Source organism: Camelina sativa, chromosome 16 (assembly GCF_000633955.1).
Source record: "Camelina sativa cultivar DH55 chromosome 16, Cs, whole genome shotgun sequence".
In the NCBI taxonomy this organism is placed as follows: domain Eukaryota; kingdom Viridiplantae; phylum Streptophyta; class Magnoliopsida; order Brassicales; family Brassicaceae; genus Camelina; species Camelina sativa.
In genome coordinates, this window is record NC_025700.1 from 4,840,265 (window position 1) to 4,850,176 (window position 9,912).

Here is a 9,912-nt window from a genome sequence, read left to right on the forward strand (position 1 = left end):
TTGGACCCGCCTGTTGATCAAAGTATTGCAAATGCCTTAAGCATACTACAGGACATTGGGGCCCTGACACCTCAGGAAGAGCTGACAGAACTTGGAGAGAAATTTGGTCATCTCCCAGTTCATCCTCTGATTAGCAAAATGCTTTTCTTCGCTGTATTAGTAAACTGTCTGGATCCAGCACTTACTCTGGCATGTGCAGCCGACTACAAGGAACCATTTACGATGCCTATGTCGCCAGTTGAAAGACAAAAAGCTGCTGCTGCAAAACTTGAACTTGCGTCACTTTGTGGAGGTGACAGTGATCACCTTGCGGTTGTTGCTGCCTTTGAATGCTGGAAAATTGCAAAAGAAAGAGGTCTTTCGGCAGAGTTTTGCTCTCAGTACTTCGTCTCTCCTAGCGCTATGAAGATGTTGGATCAAATGCGTAGCCAACTTGAGTCGGAACTTAAAAGACATGGGATTATTCCCAATGATATTTCAAGCTGTAGCCAGAATTCGCGTGATCCCGGTATACTCCGTGCTGTTCTATCAGTAGGATTGTATCCTATGGTGGGAAGATTGTGCCCAGCTTTTGGTAATAATCGAAGAACTATAGTAGAGACTGCTAGTGGTGCCAAAGTTCGTGTGCATTCGCTGTCAAACAACTTCAACTTGTCGTCGAAAAAGTATGATGAATCTTTGGTTGTTTTTGATGAGATCACACGTGGAGATGGAGGCATGCACATAAGAAACTGTACTGTTGTTCGGGATCTTCCTTTGTTACTTGTCTCAACAGAGATAGCTGTGGCTCCTACAGTGAGCAGTGATTCTGATGATAGTGATGAAGAAGAAGAGGACGAAGAAGGAGGAGCTAATACTAATGCAGATGGAATGGACATACATAAAGAAGACAGTAGGAGTGGAGCGAAAATGATGTCTTCACCTGAAAATTCAGTCAAGTTGGTAGTTGATCGTTGGCTGCCTTTCAAAACCACAGCGCTTGAAGTTGCTCAAATGTACATTTTGCGGGAACGACTAATGGCGTCTATTTTGTTCAAGGTGAGTTTATATAGTCATTACACTTAAAACTACTCCATACAACTTCAAGGGTTCTTTTAATTGATTTGGATCTCCAACCGTTTATTGGCATGTTGTAGGTAACACATCCACGTGAACATCTGCCGCCTCATCTCGGAGCTTCTATGCATGCAATAGCTTGTATTCTCTCATATGATGGTCACGCGGGACTTTCAAATCCACCGGAGTCTATGGGACCAAAACATTCGAGGACTGAGATGTATGATACCGGTGGATGGGAAGAGAAACCAAGCTCTTTCCTAAACTCTCTCTTTTGGTCTCTGAGTTTGAAAGAGAACAAGCATCTTAGTCACACGAACAGGAATCGGCAGCATGACTACAACATGGCTACAACAGAAGCTGCATCGATACCTAGGCAGCAAAACAATAAGCCAAGAAATCCAAAATTAGCCAACAATGCTGATTTGGGTAAGAAAAAAGGGAAGATGTTTGTTAATCCCACCAATGGGATTAATTAACTAGAAGCTGCTTCTACGGCGAAGCATTCAAAGCAAAAATCAGCCAACAGTTCGACTTCAGGTAACAAGAAAGAGAACATGCCTTCTGATCAGGCCAATGGAAATAAGCAACCAAACGCACCTCCAAGAGAAGCTGCTGCGTCAGTGGCTAAGAATCAAAGCAGTAAGAAAAATAAGACCAGGTCAGGCAACAACTCAGATTCCGGCAAGAAGAAAGAACAATATGTTCCAAAGGTTGATATCCATAAAAGGCAGCGTGAAGACAAAGCAGAACATAAGGGAAGTGCATGAAGAGCTATAGTGCTTTTGGTTTCGTTTTGGGTCCCTTAAAAGTAGCGGAATTGATGTATAAACAAACAAGTTATGTTTTGGATGGTTCCTCCATTTTACTATAATGGTTCCCAAAGTGTTTTTATTTATTAAATCATGAACCGGACTTTTTACCGGTTTCATGTCGCTCTAATATTTTCATTCCCTATTAAATCGTTTGCCACAGTTTCTTTCTAGAGTATTGTTGTTTACTCATAAGGACTCTTCTAGCAGTTTCATTCTACTTCCAGTGAGATCATAACTATTACAAAATTCATTCAGACCAAAATGATCAGTGCCACGTGGCATGATGGAGAACCTATACAACCTTATCCCGACATCCAAACAGAAGATGCCACAAAATCCAAAACTCACTTAAACTCCATACTTGAAAGCACTTTTATCACTTTGGTCTTTAGGTTGAAACAAAAAAGAAGATAGCAGAGAGACAATGTCATACAGCGTGTGCTTCTTGCACCAGAGTGCACTTGCCTCCTCCGTGGCGCGATCATCATCTTCCTCGTCGTTTCGTCACGTGTCTCTCTCGAGACCCGTCCATTTAGTAGTATGTAGAGCTCAACAGTCTCAGGAACACGGTAACTCCGCCATCTCCCGCCGTCTTGCCCTCACCTTCCTCGTTGGTGCTGCTGCTGTCGGATCCAAAGTCTCGCCTGCTGACGCCGCCTATGGTGAAGCCGGTATGACTTCTCTTTCTCTCTATTCATGTTGATCATTTCAATGAGAATCATGAAGCAAATCTTGATTATTGCAGCAAATGTGTTTGGTAAGCCAAAGAAGAACACAGATTTCATGCCGTACACTGGAGAAGGATTCAAAATCCTGATCCCATCAAAGTGGAACCCAAGCAAAGAGATTGAGTATCCAGGACAAGTCCTCAGGTTCGAGGATAACTTTGACGCCACCAGCAATGTCTCTGTTATGATCACTCCTACAGACAAGAAATCCATCACTGATTACGGTTCTCCCGAACAGTTCCTCTCTCAGGTTTCAGTCTGTTTCTATAGCAAAGAAGTTCAGTCAGATGATAATCACCATTCACCACAACTGATGACATGTTTCTGGTTTCTGCAGGTGAATTATCTCCTGGGAAAGCAAGCTTACTTCGGCGAAACAGCCTCTGAGGTAATTTCGTTTTCAAGTTTAGTGAAGGAAATTGTTGAGTTCAAACGAGAACCAATACCTTAAGAATGTTACTGTTCTTTCTACAGGGAGGGTTTGATGCAAATGCAGTAGCAACTGCGAACATTTTGGAAACATCGACACAAGAGATCGGAGGGAAACCATACTATTACTTGTCGGTTTTGACAAGAACAGCTGATGGAGATGAAGGTGGAAAACACCAACTGATAACAGCTACTGTGAATGGTGGAAAGCTTTACATATGCAAAGCACAAGCAGGAGACAAGAGGTGGTTTAAAGGAGCTAGGAAGTTCGTTGAGAATGCTGCTACTTCCTTCAGTGTTGCTTGAATCTGAATAAATATACACTAACCAAATGCTCTGTATTCTGTTGTCTTCTTCCTCATTGTCCCTTGTATAAAAAATGGATCAAGGAAACAAAACAAGCATTTGATAACTATGAATGAAGATTGTTCAAGTCTCTAGTCGTTAGTCTATTCTATTGTGATGACAGCTTCACTTTTGACTTTCATAAAAATATTGCTTATGAATCTTGTGGATCTTTATGATTGACATATTAATTTAAAGCTACATGGCTTATTCGTGAGAAAGTGCTTGTAGATTAAGTAAAGGAGGTCAACTATACGGAAACACTATGTGTAGCTGAGCTATCATTTTCCTCAAAATTACGAACATGGATCAAGCTAAACAACAGAGCAATATGCCAATGTAAGGTATTGATAGCCAAACAATACAAAATTTTACTAACTTACTGCAATCTGGAAACTGGACCCAGAGATGGCCGAAACAGAGAAACTCACTGCAGCAGTTTTCTCTTAAGGATAAAACTTTACTTAGCAGAGCCTTAAAAAAATAAGAAAAATAATAGCTCTTCTAGTCCTATCAGTAACACAGGCAAGAAAAACCAGAGAGGGCAGGCACTGTTCTTCATGGCTCACATCAAATTTGTTTTACTGTGGTTTCTTATCCGGCAACCGTCTCAAAATCTGCCATGGAAATTTTAAGTCTGCCAGTAACATGTACAACTATGGCAGAATAGTGATGGTTAAATCAGTCATGACGGAACAAGATTTGTGCGTTCGTCTCATCCCAAAACCCCAGTGACAGAATATGGAAGCCTAGCCAGCATCCGTTATCCAGGCTCATTGGGCACAGTTCTACAACCTGATATATCAAAAAGAGACCAAATGCTAAGCACAACACCCTGGAAAGTCACTATAAAACAGGAGACTTATGCAAAGGCAGAAACAGCACTAACCATTTGATACTCTGCTTGGTCACAGCCCGCCCTTGATAAAGACGATGAACAAATCGAAACAACAGAATCCTTTGCACAAAATGAAGTGTATCTACAGCCCACGTTTCAGCATCTTTCCTTTCACTTTCTCAGCATCGGACTCCATTCCATGGGCTTTATACGCCTTATGCATAATGGCGAACGTTTTAGTTACAAGCCCATAATTAGTCTGTGCCATCTCATGTACAACACCTTCCATTTCTTCAAAGCGTTTTTGGGATCCATACAATATGATCTTACAGTGGTAAAGGGATCTGCATAGTTTCCACCCAGCAGACTCAGCACGCTTGACAAAATTAGCAAGATTGTCAACTTCATTACACCTGAAGTAAGCCGCAGTGATCGCCCGCATGATATCCGATTTATTAACACATGTCTTACGCTCAAATGCCTCGTTGATTTTATCCTCCATTGCTTCCAAAATGTCTTCTTGAGCATATAGTCGAATCAAAAGCACATTCAACCAAGGAAGATACTCCTCCCCAGAGAGAAGACTCAATAACTTTTCAACCTTTTGGACTCTATCCTCAACAGACGTTTTACAATATGCACAGATCATGGCTCTGGCCAAAGGACTATTGTTTACACCAACGTTATCCTTAATCGCTTCATACATTTCTTCCATCTTTTTCAAATTCCCAGAATTTGCATACCCACGAAGCATTAGCTGATAAGTGTCACTGTCAGGCTCAACTGGACCACTCTGCATTTCTTGGAAAGTAGCTTCCATTCTACCCCAATTCCAGGCAGTCACATAACCAGCAATTAGAAAGTTGTAAGTAACAGAATTCGGAGAAAGCTTCAGCTTTTGTAATTCTTCGAAAGCAGCTTCCATATTCTTTACCATCAGAAGCCGACCATAAACTGATATTAGAATATTATAGGTCACAATGGTAGGCGCACAATGCGTTTGCCTAGTGAAATCTTTAAACAGTGACTGACATTCATCAGCCAACCCGTTCCACATGTACACACTCATCAAAGCATTGTAAACTGAAGCTGTTTGAATCCGTTTCTTAGCAGCCTCATCGAAAAGATAGACTGCAAGGTTTACATCCCTAGCTCTACCAGCAATTTTGATTCCTTTGGCATACTCCACCGATGTCAAAGGGATACAATAATCCTTTTGTCTTCTCCTCCAATCTAAAACCTGAACATTAACATAACATCAAAACCTAATACAGTTTAAGTTTATACTGCTTTCATTAGGAACAGCTCAATCTATAGCAATCAATCCAATAATGGCATAGCAGAGACAGGGCAAAAGCAAGTTTCGAACTTTGAAAACACAATTAGATGAAATGAGAAGAAAGGAACCTGGAGAGCCAAGTAATGACGAGGGAAGAGTTGATCCATAAGCTCTACAATCCCAGCACCATCACGATAACTTCTAAACAACCACTGCCCTTTCTGATCCAAAACGTTCCGGAACTTCTCCTTACTGTTACAAATCGTTAAAAGCTCCTCTTTCAAAACCGAAACCTTTTGAACCAAATCAGTACGCTGAGCTGGTAAGCTAGTTACACGGGAGAGTTTGCCGATAAATTCGGTGCTGAGTTTTACAAAATTAGATGTCATGGATCACGACTGAGCAATAATAATAGCTCCGGCTTGATTTGATAGGCAGTATTGGATCTGAGGATCTGCGAAACTGTGCAAAGCCCCCAAAATTAGGGTTTATCGTAGGAAGAAGAAGAAGATTTTTGACAAATGCTGTTTTGGGCCTGAGGCCATAATAGACAATGGCTGTGAAATTGTGAACTTCGGTTTAAGTATATACATACGATTCAACCATTTACTAAACCATATAATTGCACTTGGTTTACCAATCGCAATTTTAATTTTTAATTGCATTTATACGTTGTTTTTGTTATAAAACATAAAGTAAATATATAATAAAATTATATTATATATGTATATGTGTATATATGTATATATAATAATATATACTATTATCTTAGAAAGAGAGAGAGACGAGAGGTAAGTAAACGAATGAAGTTCTTCACTCTACTTCTTATTGTGTTATTATTTCTTGTCTTCATCGACCACATATATATAGTACACAAATTTGGTGACTAAGTTAAAATACATACATACAATATATATATACAAGTAACTTAGGGATTCAGGTAAATATAGATAAAATCAACTTTAAATGTGATGGATAATCACATATATTATTATCCGATTTATAATACTCCTTTTTGATTATACATCATTAGGGATATTAAAATGGGTCAAAATTAATGGATTGACTCAAACCAAACCAATTCAAAAACTTATTGAGTTGATAATTTGAGTATTAATGGGTTAATGAGTCAAATTGGTTTATGAGTTTAGTGGATTGGGTTGAAATGGATTGGATTAAAATGAGTTTATAGGTTGACCAAAACCAAACCATTTGATTAATTTTGAATACCAGATTAAACCAATTTTTCTTTCTGAACAAAACCATCTTTCATTTCTTATGAAGATATCAATACTTTCGATTTCGATTTCGATTTCTCTCCCACTTCGTCTTCTTCGATCGACTCAGACTTCGGATACATGGGTATGATCTAAATCTTGTCTCCCACTTAAACCCATTTAAATTATGTTCTCATGCTTCATATTTTTTTGATTTGTTTCTTTTGTGGATTCGATTGATTCCGTGTTTAGCTTGATTCGATTAAGTGTTTAGCTTGATTCGATTAAGTGTTTGTCTCTAATGGTTTAAGGGTTTTAGCTTGGTGTTGTTGTTCTAGCTGTGGTTTAAGTGGATGTGGTGTCTCTAATGGCTTAAGGGTTTTAGCTTGGTGTTGTTGTTCTAGCAGTTATGTGCTAGTTATTTGCTATATTGTCTCGTTTTGGGCTGATATGAAATACGATTTTTTGTGTTTTGGTTTGCAGAACAAATGATTGATGAATTGAATGATGAAGAAGAACCCCCTAGTGGTCTTGTTGGACAATCATCATCATCAAGTGCATCACAATCTAGAACACTAGTAAGTTCTTCTCATCTTGAAAAAAGAAGTAAGAGGTCATTAATGCGGAATTACTTTGTAATAGAAAAATCTGATGATGGTGAAGAAAGGGCTTATTGTAAGAAATGTCCAAAGAGTTATTTGTGGCAGCCTACTAGTGGAACATCTAATTTGAAAAGACATTATGAAAAATGCTCACTAAATGTGGATGTAGAAAGAAAGAGGGTGAAGTTTGATGATAAAATTGCTAGGGAGAAGTTTAGTAGGGTGATTATACGACATAATCTACCTTTTCTTGTGGTTGAATATGAGGAGCTTAGGGATTTTCATAGTTATTTAAACCCAGATTATAAATGCTATACTAGAAACACAGCTGCTGCTGATGTGGTCAAAACTTGGGAGAAGGAAAAGCTGAGATTAAGGTCTGAGTTGGAAAAAATTCATAGTAGAGTGTGTTTAACTTCTGATTGTTGGACTACTGCTTATGGAGATGGATATATAGTGGTGACTGCACACTATGTTGATGCAAAATGGATTTTGAATTGCAAAATGGATTTTGAATAGCAAAATTCTTTCATTTTGTGATATACTTCCTCCTCACACTGGTGATGCATTAGCTGGTAAGATTCATGAATGCTTAAAAGAGTGGGGGACAGAGAAAAAGGTGTTTAGTTTGACTCTGGATAATGCTACAGCTAATGGAACATTGCAAGACATATTAAAGGATAGGCTTAATTTAGATAATGATTTGCTGTGTAAAGGAGAATTTTTCCATGTGAGATGTTGTGCACACATATTGAATCTTATTGTGCAGGATGGTTTATTTGTTATTAGTGGTGCATTGACTAAGATCAGAGAAACTGTAAAGTATCTTAAAGGCTCAAAGTCTAGACGTATTGCATTTGGGGAATGTGTAGAAGGTGATGGTGAAGTTCTTTTGTCTTTGGATGTTCAGCATAGATGGAATTCAACTTACTTAATGCTAGAGAAGGTTTTAAAGTATGAGCGTGCTTTAAATAGGTTTAAAGTGGTTGACAAAAATTACAAACATTGTCCCTCAACTCAAGATTGGAAGAGAGCAAAGTTGATTCATGAGATTTTGATGCCCTTCTATAGTATTACTACTTTGATGTCTGGAAGAAGTTATTCTACATCTAACTTGTACTTTGGGCATGTATGGAAGATTCAGTGTTTGTTGGAAGTGAATAGGAATCATGATGACAACATGATTAGAGAGATGATACATAAGATGAGGCTGAAATATGATAAATATTGGGAGTAGTACAGTGTTATACTTGCTTTGGGAGCTGTTCTAGATCCTAGGATGAAATTTAGACTTTTGAAGCAATGCTATGATGAACTTGATCCATTTAGTTCACAAGCAAAAATTGATCACCTTGAGAGTGAGCTTTATAAACTCTTTGAAGAATATCGAAAAAAATTTCCTTTGACTCCAGTTGTGAGTTGTGCAAGATCAGAGTCTTATGCTCCTAAAAGAGGTAGAGGAAGCTTAGACGTACAAGATGTAAGTTTCTGTACTTGTAAGTTTAAGTTTGTTTGATGGTTTAACCGTTTAAGTTTCTAATGTGTTTAAATTGTAATGATACAGGATTTGTTTGATTTGGATGATGTCCCAGATTATATTGAACAAGGCAAGTCAGCTTTGCGTATGTATTTAGAGGAACCAAAGTTAGAGATGAAAAGTCATCCTCATCTTAATGTTCTGCATTATTGGAGAGAGAACAGCCACCGTTTTGGTGCTTTAACATACATGGCCATGGATATTCTTAGTATTCCGATAACCACTGTAGCTGCTGAGTCTTCCTTTAGTATTGGAGCTCATTTGATTAACAAGTATAGGAGCCGACTCCTTCCCAGTAATGTGCAAGCTTTGTTATGCACTCGTTCTTGGATACATGGTTACAAGGTGGATGAAGAAGGTAAGAAATACTATAGTTTATCAGTTTGCTTTACTTGGATTAGTTTGAATTACTTAAATTTTCTCTTATAAATTGTAGATGACAATGGCGAGACTGTTATTATTCGATCGGATCCAAATTCTGTGGATTCTTCCTGCCCTACAAGACCAGAGACTTAAAACTGCCATCATTCAGAGGTGAAAGTTACATAAAACCGCAGATTAGTTTTTATGATGTTTTTATGAGGATCATAAGGAAGAGGATTCATGTGCGTGTGGAGCATGTGCAGCAGTCAAGGTGTCCAGAGGAGTCCAAGGTGTCCAGAGGAGTACAAGGCGTCCAGAGCAGTCAAGGTGTTAGCTCATTTAGCTTACTTGAAAGTTTCAAGTTGAAACTTTGTTTTAAAATTTATAGTTTTTTGTATTGACATGTATTGCAATATTGGAGACATATATCATGTTTATGATAAACAGTTTATGTATAAAATTACATAAGCTTTGATGATTTTATAAAATTACACAAAGACTAAATTTGTGGGTTGCTAAAATGGATCAACTCATTTAACCCATTAATCCATTAAGCTAAATGAGTTTGTGGGTTGATCCAAACCATTTGCTTAATGAGTTGAGTTGACTCATTATCCATTTAATACTAAATCTCTATGGTTATGGGTTGGTTTGGGTTGGTTTACCCAACTTGACACCCCTATACATCATCATTTACTTATTG

General features: G+C 38.3%; 3 protein-coding genes and 1 pseudogene across 3 annotated transcripts; 3 read left to right on the plus strand and 1 right to left on the minus strand.

The window, feature by feature from the left end:
- Window positions 1-2,018, plus strand: LOC104749800 (annotated as a pseudogene).
- On the plus strand, window positions 2,232-3,468 carry LOC104749801 (oxygen-evolving enhancer protein 2-1, chloroplastic). Its single transcript, XM_010471496.1, has 4 exons — window positions 2,232-2,542; window positions 2,617-2,849; window positions 2,937-2,987; window positions 3,074-3,468. The coding sequence occupies exons 1-4, from the start codon at window positions 2,296-2,298 to the stop codon at window positions 3,332-3,334; spliced, it is 792 nt and encodes a 263-aa protein (XP_010469798.1). The 5' UTR covers window positions 2,232-2,295; the 3' UTR covers window positions 3,335-3,468.
- On the minus strand, window positions 3,627-6,029 carry LOC104749802 (pentatricopeptide repeat-containing protein At2g30780). The gene is made up of 3 exons (XM_010471497.2): window positions 5,619-6,029; window positions 4,263-5,451; window positions 3,627-4,168 (listed from the first exon to the last, which is right to left on the minus strand). Exons 1-2 carry the CDS (start codon window positions 5,877-5,879, stop codon window positions 4,354-4,356), a joined length of 1,359 nt encoding a protein of 452 aa, XP_010469799.1. The 5' UTR covers window positions 5,880-6,029; the 3' UTR covers window positions 3,627-4,168; window positions 4,263-4,353.
- Window positions 7,328-8,546, plus strand: LOC104753376 (zinc finger BED domain-containing protein RICESLEEPER 2-like). The gene is made up of 3 exons (XM_010475640.1): window positions 7,328-7,686; window positions 7,829-7,928; window positions 8,079-8,546. Exons 1-3 carry the CDS (start codon window positions 7,328-7,330, stop codon window positions 8,544-8,546), a joined length of 927 nt encoding a protein of 308 aa, XP_010473942.1.

Coding starts and splice junctions, on each gene's coding strand:
- LOC104749801 (XM_010471496.1), top strand. CDS start 2,296: ATGTCATACAGCGTGTGCTTCTTGCACCAGAGTGCACTTGCCTCCTCC. Junction 2,850..2,936: donor CCGAACAGTTCCTCTCTCAG/GTTTCAGTCTGT, acceptor TGGTTTCTGCAG/GTGAATTATCTCCTGGGAAA. Junction 2,988..3,073: donor TCGGCGAAACAGCCTCTGAG/GTAATTTCGTTT, acceptor TTCTTTCTACAG/GGAGGGTTTGATGCAAATGC.
- LOC104749802 (XM_010471497.2), bottom strand. CDS start 5,879: ATGACATCTAATTTTGTAAAACTCAGCACCGAATTTATCGGCAAACTC. Junction 5,452..5,618: donor GTCATTACTTGGCTCTCCAG/GTTCCTTTCTTC, acceptor GTTAATGTTCAG/GTTTTAGATTGGAGGAGAAG.
- LOC104753376 (XM_010475640.1), top strand. CDS start 7,328: ATGCGGAATTACTTTGTAATAGAAAAATCTGATGATGGTGAAGAAAGG. Junction 7,687..7,828: donor AAGGAAAAGCTGAGATTAAG/GTCTGAGTTGGA, acceptor GATTTTGAATAG/CAAAATTCTTTCATTTTGTG. Junction 7,929..8,078: donor AGTGGGGGACAGAGAAAAAG/GTGTTTAGTTTG, acceptor CTTATTGTGCAG/GATGGTTTATTTGTTATTAG.